This window comes from Artibeus jamaicensis, unplaced genomic scaffold (assembly GCF_021234435.1).
Source record: "Artibeus jamaicensis isolate MK-2021 breed Jamaican fruit bat unplaced genomic scaffold, CSHL_Jam_final scaffold_286, whole genome shotgun sequence".
Taxonomy (NCBI): Eukaryota; Metazoa; Chordata; class Mammalia; order Chiroptera; family Phyllostomidae; genus Artibeus; species Artibeus jamaicensis.
Genome location: NW_026522034.1, coordinates 6,981,671 through 7,002,961, shown reverse-complemented (window position 1 = coordinate 7,002,961; position 21,291 = coordinate 6,981,671). Strand labels below are relative to the sequence as shown.

The following is a 21,291-nucleotide window of genomic DNA, read 5'->3' as shown; positions in this document are numbered from 1 at the left end:
CCTATGATTTGGATGTTGGTACATTTGAAGATGTCCCAGAGGCTCTTTAGTCTTTTTTCTTCTTGCTGTTCTGATTGAATGCTTATTTCTTATGTTCCAAATCATTGATTTGACTCTCAGTTTCATCCCCTCCACTGTTGGTTCCCTGTAAATTATTCAATATTTCACTGAATGTAACCTTTATTTCTGCCTAGGTCTTTTTAATGCTGTTGCATAAGATGATTTCTTCAAGCAGCCTGATAAGCAGTGTTTTGAACTCTACATCTGATAAGTTATCTCCATTTCATTTAGTTCTTTTCTGGAGTTCTATTCTTTCACTTGGGCCGTATTTCTTTGTCTCCTCAATTTGGCAATTCCCCGTGTTTGTTTCTATTAGGTAGATCGGCTTTGACTCCCTGTCTTACTAGTGTAGCCTACTATAGAAAAGTGCACCTGTAAGTTGGATGGGGCAGTGTCTCAGGTAATTGCCAGGGCAACCCATGTCCCAGCTCTGGGCTCTGTGTGGGGGAGAGCTCAGGGAGGGGACAGTGCTGCTGCCTGGCCTCTGGAGATCTGTCCAGGAGGAAGCTGTCTCCTGGCACTTACCCTGTTCCCAGTCACTTCACTTTCTCCCCAAAGGCCCCTGGTGCCCTTCCAGCTACTGCCCCAGTGCTGAAATCCCAGAGTGGGCAGGTCTGCCTAAGTCCTAAGCCTACTGTGGGCCCTTTAGGAGGAATATCCTGAGAATCCTTCAGTTTTTTCTGTCACCCCAACCCCTACTGTTTTTTAAAGCCAGAAGTTATGGAGACTTATCTTCCTGGTGCTGGAACCCTGGGCTGGGTGGTCTGATCTGGGGCTGGGATCCCTCACTCCCAAGGTATCCCTTTTGATTTTATCGACCCCACAATAATGTGGCTACCTGTTCGGCATCTCCGTGCCTCTCCATGCCACTTCACATCTCTGCCCCTCCTAGCCATCTGGATGAATGTGGCTTCTTCAAGTTCTTGGTTGTTGGACTTCCACATAGTCCAATTTTCTGACAGATCTGGGTGATATTTGTTCTGTAGTCTAGCTGTAATTTTTGTTGTAGTTGTGTTAGGAGGCAAAGCATGTTTACCTATGCCTCCATCTTGACCGGAAGGTTGGTTCCATTTTAAATAGACATTTTTCTGAACTTTAACCATCCAAAGAGCAGAAAAATTTAGAACGGCAACCTATTTATAAATTATTTGAAATATTCTATCATGGTGAAAATTTTTTTAATTCCTATTATATACTTTTCATTTGTCTTGTTCACAGGACAATTATTAAAAAATTGGCTAAAATAAAAATAATGGAGAAAGTGTTCTCAAAAACTAAAACCACCAAATATACATAAGGTATTGATGTTTAAAATTTTACTTACTGAACACCCTAAAAATGTCCTAGAACTTCTACTTGCTAGGACAGTTTTCACAGCTTTTCGAATCTTTTTAATTTCAAAATTCTTCTTCAAGGAGTTCTCTGTTTGAAGGAAACTGTAGCAGGAAATTGTACCATGTGTAATAGCAGGAAACTATTTGCATCAAAATGACCTGGTGCATGTGTTTGTTCAAAATGTAGACCGACACGACTCTCAAGCTTCTAAGTCCACCTCTGAAAGTACGGTCCACGAGTGTTTGAGAAGCCCGTACTTCTGCATCCCTTCAACGTAGGAAACTATTTTTAACAGTTTGGCGAAGAATTTGGTGTAAATTTTTCCAATTAGAAAAAATCCCCACTAACAAACTGCCCTCCAACTTGCTTTTTCCCATTACAAATATTTCTTGGATCTCTCAACATGTCACATATGTGTAAATATGGAAAATTTTTACATTCTAAATGATAATTTCTAAAGATTTCTAATTTTCTATAATCAGAGAAAATAAATTTAAGGAATGAATAACAAATATTTTAGTTTTGTTATTTTTGTTATTTCCAGTACTTTGAATTGAATTTAGAATTAAATGTCAGAGATAATAATATGAATATTGTACCCATAGAGACCTTTATGAGAGACACCCTTGGTCTGAAGTTTGGAAGTTAACTGCTAGATTTCTAAATTGGTTAATTAAATTAGCTTTCATGTTTTAGAAATATCTGATAATTTTTAAAATCAAATTTAAATGTTTTACATTATATTTTACATCAGTCAAGTAGCTGTATATGAAAAAAACTGAATTTGGTATGAATAAATACCTTCCATATTAATTAGTATTCTTTAAGTATTATATTATTATAGTCAAATTCCTATTTATAACAAACTATTCTAAAAATTATATTTTACTATCCAATTGGAATTAAAATATTTTGTATTGATTTTAATAGAATGCTGACATATTCAACATGCTTTCAAATAATACTTCCTATACTTGAGGAAGGATGGAGCTTAATTAAAGTTCAATATCTTTATTATCACCTTATCACCATAACGAAGAAGTGTATTGAGGTGATTATTCATATCACAATTAATAAATGTTTATGCTTGCACCCAGCTGACAGTGACAGAGCTCACGCTTTTTTTTTGCTAGCGGAAGGCCCAGGCTTTGTGTGTAACACGTTCCAACTCACTGGTTCTCGAATGTTGACTAGTGATATTCTTAGATACTGCAATAGGTATGGGGTGTCTCTTATCCATCATATTATTTTTCTGAATCTTAAGGATGAGGAAAATGTTTAATAATGAGCACATGTGAAAGCCAGAACAGTTGTGGTGCTTTAAAATCATTATTGGCCCTAAGAAGTGGCTCAGTTAGTTGGAGCATCATCCAGTACATCAAAATGTTGTAGGTTCGATTCCCAGACAGGTCGTGTACAAGAGGAAACCAGTCAATGTTTCTTCTTCTCTCACATCAGTGTCTCTCTGTCTCTTTCTCTCTCTCAAATCAGTAAACATATCCTCAGGTAAAGATTAATAAATACAATAAATGTGAAACACACCTCAGAAAGCCTCTGTAATAAATTACAAAAGTAGCAAGCATTAATTTTTTTAAAAGAAGGAAAACAACAAATGAGAATATTCTCTGGACAATTAAGAAAACTAGGAAACATACTGGAAAACCCTAGGAGACACAGTCATGAAACATTGATTGATCTAAACTGTTTCTACAATACTTATGTTCTTGAAATGCTATATATAAATGAAATCACTTCAGATGCATAGGAAACCTTGAGAATCTTTGTAAACCAAGTATTTTCTACATTACGATAATGTACAAATCTGTGATAATATCAGCCAAAGACTCTCATTATAGATTCTCTAGGTGAAAAATAATAGTTTCTCCTTTAGAGAAAAGAAAATGGGGTACCGTATTTTGCTGTGTATAATAAGCACCCATGTTTTTGTGTGCATGATACATGGGTTTATTATACCTACAGTATGAAATCATTATACCCACATATAATGTGCATCCTTATTTTTCCCTCAAACATTTAGACCAAAAAAGGCACATTATACACAGCAAAATATGGTCATTTGCTAACCCAGTGATGCACCACTGACCTGAGCTGGGACCAGGTTAAGAAAAGTGCTTAGGTCATCAAATTTAGGGAAAGATTCGCTGTCAGGGCCAGGCACTGAGCCAGGCTCTGAGGCAAGAGCCAGCTGCTTTCATCCCACCTCCAGTCCAGCAGGAAATGCACCTCACAGCAGAAAACAGCACCCGATTTCCACATCCCCAAAGTCTGTCCTATACTAAGCCTCGACACTTACACCTCACTCATCATCATCTCTGTGTCCCCTCAAAGAACCATAGGGCCTCTCTGGCCTCCTAAAGTGATGGTACCAAACAGAGGATGAGGAGTCCAGCAGAAAGGAAGAGTCACTGCACATATACAATTGGACCACTTCCAAGTTTTTACATTGTGACCGTGGAAACGATGGGCATTCTAGGAACTCCACAACTCTGCCCTTGATAGAGTTGGCCTTGTGTTTAAAGATGGTTTATAAATTTTAAATGTGTGTATTCATACTTTCAATGGAACTGTTATATTTTAGTCAATCTTTCTAATTATTGTTATTGAACTGAATCAGTGTTATCACTCAGGAACACTGAATAGCAATAGTATACTATGTGGTTAGGAACGTTAATTTTAATAATTCAGTACAAAATTTGTAATTTAATAATTCATACAAAAGTGACTATAGGATAGGGTTTCCTCTTCACAGCACAATACTATTCCCTCCCTACCTATGGTCCTTTTTAAGGTATATCTCAATGCTAAGCAGTCGGGAGCAGACCCAAGGAAAGTTTATCCTACAAGCCCTACCCTACATGATAGCATTAAAGAGACACTCCACTGGTCTTCAGAGTTCACTCTAACACACCACCACACCCAAAAGTGTTTAGAATGGGTCCTAAATGTAGTTCCTTCCTCCTTTGTGACTCACCCTTTCCCAAGCTAACAAAACACTTCCACAGCAGGAATGTAATTAGATCTGCTGTTCTATTTCCTCAATGTGATTAATAAAACTTACAGGACCCCTTGCAGTAAGCTCTTTAAGAAGGCTAAACTACTTAAAGTGTCTTGAAAACAAGTAATAACAGACACAAGTCCTTTGACATCTTTATTTTAAAGGCCACGCATAAGCAATTTCAAATCTATCTTTCAAATAGCCATTCCTAGACCTCTACACCGAACCTCTTTTCAAAAAACATGCAAACCTGAGCATTCTCCTCAACGCAGGACAGCAAAAGCTATTTCCTCAGCAAATTAGTGAATTGGTGAGTGTTAAGGAATATAGGGTTTTTCATTTGTTACCCACAGATTCTTGATACCAATTATCTTAATGATATATTCAGTAATTCAGCAATTTTAGGGAAAACATTTTTTTCTTCATGTGTAACACTTGCCAGCAGGAATCTTTCAGGACTATGAATATGCACGCTTCCAGTAATAAATTCCCAAATAAAATTAAGTTCTTAGTGTAAATTAAATTTCTATTATTATATATTTTACTAATATAAATCTATCTTAACTATAAAAAGTAACAACATAACAAAGAAATGAAAAATAAAAGTTTCATAATCCACAACTGTGATCATCTTTGTATATCCCCTGTTGGTCTTTTCCCCTGCACGTGAGTATTTTACATGACTATATAAATATAGGTTATTTTTCATTTTGACTTTTTCATCTGTAAGAGTTCCATTTTTTCTACAGAATTTCTTCATAGGAAACAGTCTTGCATATTAATATTCTACCACTGTATAAAATATTACCACAAACTTAGAGACTTAAAACAATACTTAGTTCACAGTTCTGCAGGTCATTAGTCCAGGTATGGGTTATTATTTTTTAAATTTTATGTATTCATTTATTTTAGAGAGAAGAGAAGGGAGGGTGAGAAAGAGAGGGAGAGAAACATCAATGTGTAGTTGCCTCTCACATGCCCCCAGCTGGGCACCCAGCCAGCAACACAGGCATGTGCCCTGACTGGGAATCAAACCAGTGACCCTTTGGTTCACAGGCTGGTGCTCAATCCACTGAGCCATACCAGCCAGGGCAGTGGGTTCTTTATGAAGGGTCTGTCAAGGCCAAAATCAAGATGCCAGCCAGGCTGGACTCTTACTTGGAAAGAATTCATTTCCAGGCTTATTCAGGTGCTTGGCAGAATTCAGTTCCCTGGAACTGCAGGACTGAGACCTTGTCCCTGTTTTCTTGGTGGCTATCGGCACAGAGCCTCTCTCTCAGCTCCTTAAGGCCACTCACATTACTTCTCACATGGCCCTATCCATCCTCAGGTGAGCAACGACATCCCACGTCTTTCTTCTTTCAAATTTCTCTGGCTTTTCCTATTCCACTGCAAGCCAGAGAAAATGCTATGTATAAAGAGTTCGTGCACGTAGAATAGGTCCACCTGGACGATCTCCCTTTTTAGGCTAATTCAAGTGATTTGTAACCTTAATTACACTCACAAAATCTCATTTACCAGGTAACATAACATAATCATGGGCATATTTTCTCATCATATTCAAAGTCCTAGGGATTAGAGTGGCAAATCACATGTGGGGGGCAGATTGCACTTTTAGAATTCTGCCTATCACATCTCTACATCACAGTAAAAACTATATTTTTTCCTTTTTAAAAAAGTTTATTATTTTTTTTAACTTTAATTGTTGTTCAAGTACAGTTTTCTTTTACTCCCATCCCAGAAACTGTATATTTTTAACTGTGGGTGGTAGTCACAAAGTTTAAAGGTCATCTAGCCACTGGACTAAAAAAATTTAAGGTCCTTTCCAATCCTAAAATGCTAAAAATTGAATAAACATATTAAAGAAATAAAATGTACAATTATTTCAAAACTTGGAAAAATATAAAACTATATGAACTTAAAAGTTAGCTAAATCAAAATAAGAACTGCTCTGACTGGTGTGGCTTAGTGGGCTGGATGTTGTCCAGCAAACCAAAAGTTTGCCAGTTCAATTCCCAGTCAGGGCACATGCCTGGGTTGTGAGCCATCTCTGGGTGGGGACATACCAGATGCAACCAATTGGTTTCTCTCTGACTCCCTCTCCTTCCCTCACCCTCTCTCTAAATATAAATAAATGAAATCTTTTTTTTAAAGGAATTGAATTTTCTCCTACTTAAAGAAAACAAGACATGTTTTTGCAAAATTGTCACCTTTTGGGGACCCAATGTTCTAGCATAAATATTCAATAAATAAATATTGCTGAATTTAAGTATAATAGAGCATAAATGTTTGTTAGTCTTGGACTTTTACCCCTACACAAAGAAGATAACTCTTTCTAAATCTCAGCTACTAATGGGCTAAAAACTACCACCAACCAACCTGCGGATACTCAATACGCTAACACTGAATCCAAGGTGGGACAGTCTGCAAGAGGACTGGGTAACAGCTCCTAGGAGTTACAGAGGAAAATGAAGGGAAGCAACAGGAGTGTTAAGACAAAATAAAATCTGCTATATATTAGTGGGTCTGAATTTTGCTGAAATTTTTAGTCTGGGAGTCATTACAACTCATGCAATGGCAGACACAAAAGTAGGCACAGTGTCGCTCAACAGAACTCTAAAGACAAGTAAGCGAGGATTCTGCCAACTGGTATTTAACCAGCAGGTAGAAAGAGCACATTAAGCAATGAATGATGCCATGGAATGAGAAGCTCATAAAAGCCATAACTATAAAACACTACCCCCAGCTTCAACTCTTCATCAAATACACAAGCGTAATGTTTTCCATAGCTTGCCAAACACTCTTCCCCATTCATTGCTTTCTTCTGTGATAAAAATTCATTGGGGAAAAAAATATGTATTTTGTCACCTTACAAAGGATCTTTCCATCCCAACTGAGCTATATTTAGCTAACCAACTAAAAACTCCTTTATAAAAAACAAAAGTTGTACTATTCTTGTTCCCCATTCATGCAATCAATATAAAAAGCAATTCGAATTACAATTCAGAATATCTTTTCATTCTACATATAAACAACAAGCTTTATTCTTCGCCTTATAAAAATAGAAACATTTTCTACATTTTCAGAACTGGATCAGTGCAATTTCAGGCACACCTAAAAAATGGTTTATACAATGACAACCATCACTGCTTCAATTACTACTCATACTGTTTTACAGCTTCTAAAATGTTTTCATTCTTTTTAGTACCTAAAATCCCGGGCAGGGTTGAAAGGCAAGAGGTATTATCCCCATCTTCTGAGAGGAAGAAATGAGACTCACTAAGGTAGAGTGATCTGTGTAAAGTCACAGAGTTTTTCGAGAGAAAGTGCCTGAACGCAAACCAGATTTTCTGACACCTGGTCATTCCTGATCTTTTTGCCTTGTTTTGCCTACTTCAGTGGTATTGACACAAAGATGAAAGCTGGTACTTTTAAAATTGCAACACAATTTTCCTTTTATTTATACAGGGAAAAATAAAATAATACTTAAATGTTAAAGAAAATCACCAACTTTACAAAGAAATAAACCAATAAAGGAAAACAAAAATGGCCATGTATCTAATATTCTAAACTAGAATGTTTAGTAGTCAAATTAAAATATTGGACACAATCATTTCTGTATTCATATATGCTGTTCTGAATATTTAACAACTTATATGCTATTCAAAAAATAGTATTGCTATTTTCTTTAATATAATTCCAGGTGATTTTTAAAATTTAGAGAAAAGGAATGAAAGAAAAATGAACTTCAAATAATCTTCCGTATACACTGAATAGTTTGTTTACGTTACTAGGCAACACAGTACCCAGCAAAAAGTACTGAAAGAATATGTGCTGACTTTTGAAAATGTACGCTCTCCAATTTAAATGACTGAATAAATAATTATTTAATTAAGACCAACAAATTAGCTATAAAGCAAAGTTTTAAAAAATTGATCCACACACAGCAAATATTTACACAGGAGCAGAATGGGGCAATGGAGCTTTTCTCAAGAGTATGGTGCACACACCACTGTGCTCATGTGCAGGCCTCACTGGCACAGGGACAAACGGGTGACAGCCTACTAGCAGCCCCTTCTAAGGTTCCAGACCATTTACTATCAGCCTGCAGCAGGGATATGTGCAGCAGTGGGGTCTGGAACAGGAAGTGAGAAACAAGAAAAATGCCCAACGGCAGCCAACACCAAAGCCCTGGCCCCTGGCTCAACCTAGTGACAGAACTGGCAGAACGTAAGTCCTCTTACACAGACTGCAGCCACAGGCCCGCACCCAGCCTCCGCCTCAGGCCTGCCCCGCCCCTTTACTACCGCCCCGCCCAGCCCTAGAGACCCTCACCTCAAAGAGATCATTTCTGCAGCTCAGACAACGACCAGGACCCCCTTTTCTTCCTCTACTACATACAGTTCCCTTTCTAAATAAGTATTGATACTTATATATTTTTAAGTTATTTTTTAACTCTTGAGAATCTTCCTTTAAAAAAAAAGACCTTATTTACATATTTTTACAGAGAAGGGAAGGGAGGGAGAAAGAAAGAGAGACACTGATCTGTTGCCTCTCGTACAGGCCTCTAACCACTAACCACGGACCAACCTGCAACCTATGCATGTGCCCTGAAGGGGAATGGAGCCCTCAACCTATCTCTTCATGGAGCAATGCCCAAACCGCTGAGCCACCCAGTCAGGGCTTAAGTAAGTCATTTTAAAAGAATATTAACAATTAGCACAGTGTTCCATGAATGAGACAAAAATCATCAAGATAATATTTTAATATTACTGAAGTAATATTTGAAAGATAGTATTATCATGTACAATATGAGTCACAGCAGTCTGAGGAACTAGAAAATAGTATTTCTTCCAACTGTTTCATCCTCATAAGTTAAATAATACTTAAGTTTCCTCACGAAGAAATACAAGTTACAGTTTAAAACATCACTATGGTATTACAGAAAGTAAAAAGATGTCTTATTCCTAAGAGAAGGATGCTACAGCATTTACAGGTAAATTATAATGTCCACCACTTTCAAAAGGTCCATTCAGAATGTGTGCACATGTATGTATAGCAGCTGCAGCAGAATGTTAACTTCGCCATCTAAGTAGTGAGCAGGCGGATCCCAGTTTACTGTGCTATTCTTTCTCATTTTATGTACAGTTCAATTTTCACCATGAAAAGTTGGAGAAAATAAATTAGGTATCTGCTCAAAATCTGTGACTGTAATGATCATTAGCATAGGAAGTTAAACTTTCAAAAGTATTTTCAACCACCATCATCAGGACAATCGATGGTTCATCCAAATCGATTATAGGTACACTTTACAACAACATGAAATTGCTAGCCTACAGGAAGATGGAGACAGTGTTCTCTCCCTTAGAAAGTAATAACCTCAAGTCCAGGACTGGGAGTTCCGTACACTACATCAAGCCCAGGGGGCTTAGTGGGAATCACTCAGGGCTGGCAGGTGAGGGCTCTGACAACTTACTTGTCTGTTGACTGTGTGACTTTGGCAAGTCACAGTATCTCTGCGTCTCAGGTAACTCCTGTCTCTCTCAGGTAACACGTGCCCTCCTATCCATCCTTCCAACACTGTAATGATTCAGGCTCTCAATAATTTTTGCCTCTACTATTGCAGCAGTATCCCACCCCAAACAGAGCTACCACAATAGCCCATCTAAAAAACTCACCTAACCATGCTATTCTCCATTTCTGTATATATGGGACAAAGTCCAACACTCTTAAAATGAGGAAAACTTTAAGCCACCCCAAAATTTAGCCCCACACTTCCCTCTCTTGCCTATCTCCCATCTAAATCCCTTGCCTCTTCTACAATTCGTTGAGCTAAACTGATAATCTAATTATTCCCTCCCCCCAACTCCATGACATTGCTCAGCTGCAAGCCTTTGCTCTTGCCGTTCCCTCTAAAAGGAACTTCACCGCTTCCTGGATCACTCCAACCCACTTCTTCTTAGCCCCAGACTGAGGAAGGCACCCTGCAGATGGGTGGTTGCCAGGGGCTAGAGGAGGGGGGCTGGGAAGCAACAGTTTAACAGGCACAGAATTTCCTTTGGGGTGATGAAAATGTTTTGGAACTAGGTAGAGATGGTGGTTTTACAACATTATGAATATACTATATGCTGCTGAATTACTCATTTTAAAGTGATTAATTTTATGTTGTATGAATCTCCCTTCAATTTTTCAAAAGAGGCTGCAGGAGCAGCTCATCCTGCAAAAACACCGGCACTGACTCCTCAGCAGCAGACTGAATCGGCGCCTGGTACACGGACCTGTCTCAGCAGTTCCTCCTTTCTGTGATGCGTACAGAGTGCCCCTAATACTTTTATACTCTCACCTTCCTTCTCTTCTCATCCCCCAGTGCTTAGGCTCAGCCCTCCAGAAATGTTTGGGGTTTTTTTTAATAAATGAAAAATAGAACTACTATTTACTTCCCTTGGGGCAGGAGGCCAGAGCAGAGGATGCTGTGAAAATCTAGGGTATACAAAAGCCAAGGGCATGTATCAAGTGGAAAGGGAAAGATCTTCAGGAAAGACTGCAGTTCAATCTGGTTATAAAGGGCAAAAACGAAATGACTTCTGGGGAGGTTCTTCAGTTAGTAATAATAGCATTTATTGAGCTCTTCATTACTCTTCCGTTTTCAAATGCAGAAACAAATATATTTAAGTAATTTGCCTAGAGTCTCGAAGCTGGTTAGTGGGAGCAGCAAGATTCAAACCCACGTCACCGAGACCACAGAGCCTGATTCTATAACACTAAGGTATCACCCTGCCCCTTTTTACTGCTTAAAAGCTGTGAATGGATATTCTTTGACCTACAATTTGCCTTTTGTAAAGCTGAGAAAACACTCCTTTTTCCGTTTTTGTCTACTTAGACATTGTCATGAGTGTTGTTTATATATCATAAAATATGTTTTTAAAATGTGAAAAGTTAATTTTTTAAAAAGACATGAATCAGTCCTGGCTGGTGTAGCTCAGTGGATTGAGAGCACAGGCTTGTGAACCAAAGGGTCGCTGGTTTGATTCCCACTCAGGTCATGGTCCAGGTCCCCAGTTGGGGGCATGTGAGGGGCAACCACACATTAATGTTTCTCTCCCTGTCTTTCTCCTTCCCTTCCTCTCTTTCTCTAAAAATAAATAAATCAAATCTTTATTTTTTAAAAAAAGAGATGAATCATAAACAAGATCTCCCATTAAAAAAACTCTCATTAAAAAGATCTCCCATTAAAACACTAAATTGCCAAGTGTTTATGACCTATTCGCATGCACAGCTGAAAAGCTCAGAATGTGCTGTCCTCACTAGAGCCACACCCACCTGGCTTCCCCACTGGAGACTGATTTTCGCAGCACCCCAACCCCTGCACAGGGTAAACACCGGGCAGTTGAGAAAACATGGAGTAACAGCAAGCTGTAGGAAATATTACATGCTCCCATTTTTAATTTAGTAAAAATGATGCAAATGTCCTCCCCCAACCCTACTCTGTCCTCTCTCTTAATGTCACAATCTGGTAAGAAAATAATTAACCAAAAGACTCTAAGATTAAAAATATATATATTTGTGCACCTAGAAAAGAAAAACTTACTACAGAGGTAAGGTCAAATTTTGAAAACATTATCAATAAGGTCAATTTTAAAACATATCATGCCCCCCCTAAAAAAGTATGTGTATCCTTTTAGACAGACAACACACACCTCCAAGAAGTAAGCCGAAAATTTTTAGTTTGGATTCTCAGGACCTACTTCACTTAAATGTACTCCTAAATATCTAAAACCAAACAATAGGGTAATATACCAGACGAACATACATATGCACACAAAAGCAAAAAGGTTACCCCTTGACCAATGATGGAACAATTTGATCACCAGTAAAGATAATAAATACAGCAATAGACAGAAATATTTAAGTCCCTGAGTTCATAATGATAAAGAAAGTTTAAAGCAAAAAAGAAATAGAGAGAAAGGAAGAAAAAGAAAGATCACTTTCAGAAAATGCCGGGGAAACCCAACATTTACATATTCAGAAAATTAAAATTCTTTTAATATTCAGAAAATCAAGAGAAAGAATGAAACATCATGCTTTTTCTCAGGGTAACCAATATTCAATGAGGGGGGGCTTCTTCCTTATAAAAGCTCCCGTATCGCAGCCAATGGATGGAGATGGGATGGGAGAGTGACAGACCTCCAGATCTAACAACCATTTCACAGAAAATACAGGAAGCAGAAAAATGGGGGATGTGATGAACAAAATTCTGATCTGGGGAAACTCTAAAGAACAAATGGCCTGGTTTCCTCAAAAAATAAACTATAAGAAGGAGAGAAAAAGGAAAACCTACAGATTAAAAGAGATTCAGGAGACATTAACCAATTGCAACAGTAGATTTCATTTAGACCCTGATTAAATAATTGTAAAAACTAAAAGTTTATAAGACAATTGAGGAAATGAAAACACTAACTGGATACGTTGTGATACTATAGAATTATTATGTTAAAAGATTTCAATGTGACAGTGGTATTGATGTGGATATGTTTAAAGAATGTTTTGTCTTTCGGAGAAACATTTACAAGTATACTATTTGCAGATGAAATGATGTGAAGTCTGGGATTTACTTCAGAATAACCTGTGGGTAGGAAAATTACGGGGTATATAGTTGAAATAGGATTGGTGCTGAGTTAGTAACTGTTCTAACTACTGTATTTACTTTTGTGATACTGTTGTATTTTGTATATGTTCTAAAGTTTCTATAATAAAAAAATCAAGTTACAGCCTTCAAGAATTTTAAGGTTCACATCCTTCCCCTCAGTCAGTAAATCAGTTTTTAATTGGGAAAAAAACACTTTAGGAGAGCTAGGCATAAAATAACAAACAATACAGTATGTTCAGAGGCGTAACAGTGGTGTGCATAAATTTCCCTGGGTGCGTGGATGGGTAGCGTGGGGTCAGGGGAAAAGGCAGAAAGGTAAGGCTTGAGCCCGCACCAAAAGACAGTTTGCAGGGCTTTCCTAGCAAAAGCACAGAGTGTAATGGTGTGGAGCTGTGAAATTATATAGTCCAGGGAGGGAGCAGAGAGTAGCAGCCAGGGGAAGTTGTCAAAGGAAAGTTTTCCTTTCTTTCTTTCCTTCATTTTTGTTCTTTAAGTCTGAATTAAAATTGTGAATTCTGTTACAAATGTAAACCATTGTTTAGGGAGACTGCTGACTGGCGCTGTAAAGTTGCATCTTCAGAAATTATCCTGTTAGTGAGTTAACAAGTCCATTTCTTCTTTTCCCTTTCCTGCCAGAATTAGCTAACAGGCAGCAAAATTTTGTTCTCAGTGCTCGGTTTGGTTCTACTGGTCATCACACTCATTTACTTTCATTTAATACTTTACAAAACTTACCCTGATATTTAACTTAAACTGAGATGTGTTCACTTTTTCTAATCAGATAGGTTCTATTTTTTTATACCATGTATTTCTCTTTAGTTTAATGTTGTTAGTTTAAGAAAAATAAAATGCTCAATTTAGCAACTGCTAAAGATTTAAGCTCAAAGAGACGCTTCACGTTCCAAGTGTACAAAATGCAAATCGGCATACTGGAAATGCCAATAACTACTCTGCATCTCCAGAAGGAAAAAAAAGATTAAATTAATGTGTATTAACCTCCATGTGGGATGTGACTCTTTAGTGCAAACTAAATGGAAAAATATAGTGAATAAACCTAGAAAAGTTTTTCTTTTTCGTTGTGTTTTTTCCATTACCATTTATCTCCTCCTCATGGGAAAAGTGTATCTTTAAAGCTGAAAACACGATCTGTATCACAAATTAAGGTGAATCTTTAACTCAACTGTAGTGACCTGTGCCATCACTAAATGCCATTTCTTCCAATTATTTTGAAAAATAATGTGAAACAGCCCTGGCTGGTGTGGCTAAGTGGATTGTCCTGTGAACCAAAGGGTTGCTGGTTTGATTCCCAGTCAGGGCACATGCCTGGGTTGCTGGACAGGTCCCTAGCTGGGGGCATGTAAGAAGCAACCAAGCCATGTTTCTCTAGCTCCTTGATGTTTCTCTCTCCATCCCTTCCCCTCTCTCTGAAAATAAACTAAAAAAATTTTTTAAATGCGAAGCAAAGTAATCTATGTGCTTATATGCTTATATTAACCCGTTCTATATGCTTATATTAATAAAAGAAAACCATGCTTTAATAAACAACATCAAATGATCAAACATACAACCTGAAGTTATCCCCCCGCTTATTTTTTGAAAAAATGGGGATTAAAGAGCCTAATTTCACGACAATTTCCTTTAAGTCCCAGGAAAATCAACCTAAAAATAGGTGGAGACAAAGGTACAATTATGATTTAACTCAAAAGCAGGTTAATTAGTATTCTCATAAAAAGCATACAATCATTTGGTAAAATCTATGTAAAGTATAAAGGTCCGTTTTAATTACTCCAAATGGGCAACAGGGCAGTTCGAGAAACATATACTTTATGCTTCTGACTCTTCAGATTTTAAAATAATGTTTATTTCAGTAATATGAAATTTTGATGATATAGCCATTCTTCTAATTTACCAAATTATCTAAATCCCAACATCTGCAGTCAGGCTGTTTCTCAAGATTTCTGTTCTCCTGCCAACTAAAAAGAGGCCCTAGTGCTTCCTAGCGCGCACACTGAGGGCAGGCTCCACGTCGACACGGAATGGAGGTCTGTACCACCGGTGAGACTGGAACCTGTGATACGAGTCTGTCCCACAGGTGAGACACGGCGCAGCAGGATAATCACCTTCCCAATTTCACCCCCACTTCCAGAGTGGGGTGAATACAGACCCATTTGGGGCTCTGTATTTCCAACTACGCCCGATTCCATTAGCTTCGCTCAGAAATCAAACTTTCCCAGTGACAGGCAACAGAGGCCAGAACAAAACATCCACCCTGCCGTGCAGCGCTCCGTCTCTGACTCACAGAAGGTCCGGAGTCCGGGCGGGGAGGGCTGCGGGTCCGCTACCCTGATGACCTGGGTACGGGATGCAAATCTCCCTCTCCGCCCGCAGCCCGGGGGACTGAGGGGCGCCCTCCAGGGACACCGTGGAGCCGGGCGGGGACAGTGTGCATGGGGAGCGGGGTCGCAGGGGAAGGGCTGGAGTGAAGTACAACCCAGAAATACCGGATCGAGGAGGAGGGGGCGACTTGATCCCGCAGCGCCAGGAGCTCGCAGACCTGGGGTAGAGGAGCGGGTGAGAGGCCCCGCGAGACCCGAGTGCGGTGGGTGGGGAGGGTCTCTGAGCCGACGCAGAGCCCAGACTTGATGGGGGTGGAGTCGCCGGGGCCGCAGGAGCAGGGTGCACAGAGGAAAAGCCGAGAGGAGCGCGCGCTTCGGAGCAGGGGAGGACTCCGCGGGAGGGGAGCCCGGGACTCTCGCGGGCTGCGGGACTCACCGCGCTGGTGGCGGCGCCGGAGGACTGGGGGCCGGGCGCGTCCTGCCTCTTCAGGCGGGACTTAAGGCTCTTCATGGCCAAGTCCAGACAGTCCCACTCCCGGCGAGCGCACCGCGCCTCGCTCCACAGGCGAACCTAAAAGTCTTCAGGAAGCCAGCGCTCGCGGAGGACCAAGCGTCCCGACCCCACCTACCACCTGCCCCCCCCCGCCCCACTACCGCCTGCGGCAGCCAAGGGCTCCGGGTCTGCGGAGGCGCCCTGTTTCTCCGCAGCCAATCCACCCGAGGCCCTGGGGGGAGGGGGCGGGGGGAGGGTTGGCTACAGCCAATCGGAATCCAGGAAGAGGGAGGGACTTCCCTTCCTAACTTAATAACACCCTTCCTCTCCATGCTGGAGGAAAAGTTTGGAACTTCTGCTAGGGGAGTGGCTGAGGTGGGTAACTACTAGCGGGTGTAAACGCCAGAGCCAGGCTGCAGACCTCCGGCACCTGCCTACTAGGGAGGTGCAGCACGCGGTCCAAGCAATGCCAGCTGTCCTCTTACAGGACCACCCTTTTCCCCACCCGCGTGCTCCTTCCCAAGTAAAGTTAGTCAAATTTTTTTCCTGTCGTCTGGTCCCAGAAAGGACTTCAGGTTACCTGCACACACCTACCCCGGCTTTCAAGAGCAACTTCCCTTCCATCTGCTGATGTTTTACTACACACATCCGGTACCTGGAAACAACCATAGGTATCAAAGACTCCACAAAAAGCCTCTAGGAATAAGGTTCCAGTTGTATAGAAGGACACAGTTAAGGAAAGACTTTGAAAGACCTTATAGTAAATTAAAGTACAGATTGTGTGCTCACTAATTATTTGTTCAGTCAAGAACCCACTGCTTTGGAGGGGAAGAGATGGAATGCTTAGGCTGGGGTTGCCTTTAATAAAAAATGACCCACATAGCCAAAGTGATATAAGAAGAAGTCAAAGAATAAATATGGCGTTTATTTACAAAAAAAAAACTTTTTGCTTCCTGTAGAAACACATTACAGGTAAAAGTATACGGTGAAAGTAATTCATCCTCTCCAGAAATCTGGATGAGAATAATTTTTAAAAAAGAAAACAGGTGAGCAATACTCAATAGTTTTTTTGTTAACTTGACGTCTGCGAAGTCTTCCTTAGAGTCCATTTTGCCCACAAAAATGTTTATTCTAGCATGCACCCATCTGAAAAGACAAACAACCCACATTTCCAACTAACAAAGAACTCTCTGTGGGAAAGGTCAGTTGCTTTCTTTGGAGTCTCCTTAGAGTTAACTCAAGGTTTAATTCAAATACTGTAAGATTTGAATTAACGGGCTCTCTTCAGCCCATTCTTGTTTATTCTCATGTAACGATTAATACTCCTATTGTGAATACTGGGTGTCTCCTGTAGCATCCAAGTTCTTTTAGAATTCTCTTGGACAGATAGCATCCAAAGGTTCTGTTACCTCTTAACAAAATAATAAACAATTTTCTTTTGATTAGTTCTATAGAAGGAAATTTTCTTGGACTTCCTTCTTTATTGACTCCTTTTTTTTACTTCCTTCTCTTTTACTCCTTCCTCAAGATTCACAGCCATTCAATTTTTGTTGGCTCATTATAGTGTCAGTGGGTGGTTACTCTATGTCCCCACCTGCCACTGCAGAGCCAAAATTATCTCATACCTGGATATTGTAGAAGCTTCCCAACCGGTCACCCAACCTCCACTCTCACCTCGCACATTACCGATAAATTACCAACCACACCTAATATCTTATTCCTCTTTTGCTTAGACCTTCAGTGGCTGATGAACAAAAACTAACTTTTTGACTCACATTTACCTGGCTACAGTATGGATGCAACCCCATCTGCCAGCCGGCACTCCAAATTCCTCGTCAGCCCATTCTTCAACCACAGCTCTTGCCTTTCAATGTCCACATCTTTATGCAGACTGATCCCTCCTCCAGTAGTTTTCTTTCTGTCTACATTCATCTAACATCTACTCTTCCCAAGAATGGCAGGAAGAAGCACAGAGGGCTTCTGGAGTATTGTACTATTCTATGTGGTTACATAAATAGTGTGTTCGGTTTGTGAAAATTCAGTTAGCCTGTAGTCTTTATGATACATACATTTTTATGTATAATACTTTAATAAAAATGTTTTTTTCTAATTGTATGTTCATTTCAAGTGCCCTCCTCTCTAACAGAGCCTTCTCTGATGAGTCAACTTCAAGTGAGCTCCCCAAGCCCGTGAAGAGTTCAATGGTACCTCTCATATGATACTAACATATCTGTTCTGAACGGGCATTATTTTACTACTAGACTTCAGGCTCCCTAAGACGAGGGAAAACTGATATCTGAATTCTTTAGAATTCTCAAAATATATTAGGTGCTCAATAAATACTTCTGAATAGATCCACAAGTCCTTTTTGGTTATTGGAGTGAATTCTTGTTTATTTTCATGTAACGATTAATACTCCTTCTATTGTGAATACTGGATGTCTCCTGTAGCATCCAAGTTCTTACAGTCTGGATAACTGGCCCTTTTCAGTTGTTACTGGATAAAGCAAAAGCAACAGACAGAGCCATAAATATAGCTTTCATCAGTTTCCAAAAATGTTAGGCAAGTTATTTTTGTGACCTGTCTGCATGATGTCCCCATGGTGTCTGTGTCCAGTGGCCTTGATGAATTTTTCCAGGCTAGAAACTTGATAGCTAATGTCTACTTCTTCCCATTTGAGAGCAGCTAAGTAAATAGCACTGGTTTGAATGTGCAGTAAGGCTTTTTTTCATGTTGATCTGGAAGCCCCCTACATGAAGTAAAGTCACTATTATTAGCATTCAGCCAGACAGGTTTGATTTTTATTTTGTTGACTATTATCAGTATTATTTTTATTTGTCTTCCCTTCAGAACAAACCTACATAGGCTTTTATTTGTTACCATTCTGAATCTATATGAATTTTTTTTTATTAAGTCTAATGTTTTACCATATGAAACCAGGAAGGGAAATGCACTTCTAAAAATTGTTTTGATAAGTTACACACGTACAATGTAAACGAACTTCAGATAATACAAAAGGTGAGAGTTAGTCTCCTACCAGCTCTATCCTCTGGCTCCCACTGTCAAGGAACTGTCTCCCGACTAGGGAAAAAAGTTCACAAATAGCTCAACTGGAGAACAGGACTTGCTGAACTGTATGGTAGGGTAGTAGATCTGGCTAGTATTCAAGAAAGAAAAAGATCAGGAAATGAGTTTGCAGGAAGGGAGGGTCCTCAAGGTTGGGTAGGGAGCTTCAGTGAGTGCACGTCAGTGAGAAGGAGCACCAGGGAGGCAGAGGACGTCCAGGGGACCAGCCTGAGCAGATAAGAAAGCACCCTTGGGAGATATTCACTGATAACATTGCTCAATTTAACCATTCAGATCCTCAATGTGATGATAATGGCAACGAGGTGACAAATGCATTTCTTAGGAGAACAAAGAATTAACACACAAAATTGTAAATTATCCCTTTCAAACAGGAAGCCCTGCCAGACCAGTTTCGGGTATGAATTCCACAACCAATGACTTCCTCCTTCGTTTCCAGAGCCTCCTGCTATTCCTGGTGGCTCCAGCTAATCTGACCACCAAAGCCAGTCAATAATTTGGTGGAGGAGCTCAGGACCTCAGTCGTTCTCTCCCAGCTCAGATGCCAAGGCAGGTAGCTGGCAGAGCCACATGTAGCCACGAGGTCATGAGCAAGGGCACCCACACCCATAACTCATATGGCAGCCCCAGGAATAAGAGACCTGAGACTGTTCTCACACCCTCTTCTCTTGCCACAATCAAAACTAAAACACATTGCATAAGAAAGCTTTAAAAAAAATGGGTCACTTTTGACACTAAATGTGAAACCATTTGCATTTCTAGTAAGCTCTCTAATGACTCCATCCTTGAAAACTAGAGTGGGAAGAAAAGTGGGAAGAGGAGGTGGCTTCTGCTCCATGTAACCACGGACACTTGTGTGAGTTTTCTTGGTTACTTGGCACTAAAACTTCTAGAGATGCCAACTCCCGCTTACTGAAACTTCTTCAATCTCCCCCACTGAGGGTTGTTTTATACTCTGCTGTTTTCACCTTGATAACTCTGTCAGTTATCTCTCAAAGAGCTCTCTTTTCCTGCCATCTGTCCCTCTGTCTTTGGCCCTTCGTAAAGGGCAGTGTGTAATGTCTGTAGACAGCCATTCACACCAAGTGTGCCATTAGTTTCAATACTGAGAGAGGGAGCAAAACAGCCAGAACATGGTCAGGAACAAAACTAGACTTTGCTTGTAAAATTAATCTTACACTTGATAGTATTTGAGATACCCACAATTATTTCTTTGAATTCAGGTTTAATGTCAAGAAAACCGAACTCCTTTCGTTTGGTGAAAATAAACCTTTGTTATCAAGTCTTGCTTACACAAAGCTCCAGAAATACCATTCGCTTTTCTTTAATGAGGAGACCGATGGTCCTGAGTCAGTGTGGTTCAAAGGCAGAAGCTCACGGTTGCCTCTTTTAAAACAGGCTGCTTACCCAGGAGCCCAGATAAATGCAAAGAATTTGGTTCAGGGTTCAGCAACTCTCTGACTCTGTGACAACAAACTTTCCTGGACTTTGGAGTTTTCTTATCTTAGGCAGGATACCAGGATATGCAGCATCGAGGAGCAAAAAGACTTTCAAGACTTGAGCACTGTTGGATAATTTGAGTAGAAAAGTTTCTTGCTTTTGAATTCAAATGTAGCAAATAAAGACTATAGACCATTAAAATCTCTATAGATTTTAAATGGTACTTTTACTTGTCCTCCTTATCATCTTTTCCTTGCAGATCTCCAGGGGCCTTTTAAAATTCTGGCAAGGTATTAGTAAATACTCTCAATATAATAATTAAATCACCAGTAAATTATGGGACTATTATACCACCTGTTACTCCATGCCAATCTTTGCTGTTTATCTTAATAAAAAACAGTGCAGACAGAATAAGTCAAGGTAAATCTAATGTTCAAATGCAGTAGGTAAATGACCCAAGCTTTATTATGGTGCACAGTTAACAATAATCTTACAGTCACTTAGGTTAAAATTACTACAAACTATGTGGCTTAATTTTACAGAAAGGAAGGTCATAGGCAAAATATTGGATGTGTAAATGTTCTAGTAATGTTACATGTAAAAATACAGTTTATTATACATATTATTATATTGAATATCATATAAGAATATATTTTATGTTTTAATGTAGTATTTGAAATTTTGTGTAATATCTATGAATTAATACATCTTTATGTATTAATTTTATATTAAAAATTAATATGAAAGTCCTGATTTTTATATTAAAAAAAATCAAACCCTTATATGGGATCTCCACACTTGTATGTATGGGAAAAATGTGTATTTTTAAAGGTTAATCTTAAAAATTATTTCCTTGCATGGTATCATACAAGATGTACGT

The 21,291-nt window shown here is 39.4% G+C and overlaps 1 protein-coding gene across 1 annotated transcript in view; it reads right to left on the bottom strand.

Annotated features, from left to right (window-relative positions):
• The window catches only part of UACA (uveal autoantigen with coiled-coil domains and ankyrin repeats), an 88,274-nt gene extending 72,249 nt beyond the window's left edge, over positions 1-16,025 (bottom strand). Inside the window, exon 1 of the mRNA XM_037137271.2 lies at positions 15,831-16,025. Coding sequence (XP_036993166.2) covers positions 15,831-15,905 — 75 coding nt within the window. The 5' untranslated portion in view covers positions 15,906-16,025. The remainder of the gene's footprint in view (positions 1-15,830) is intronic.
• Positions 16,026-21,291: the final 5,266 nt, after the last annotated feature.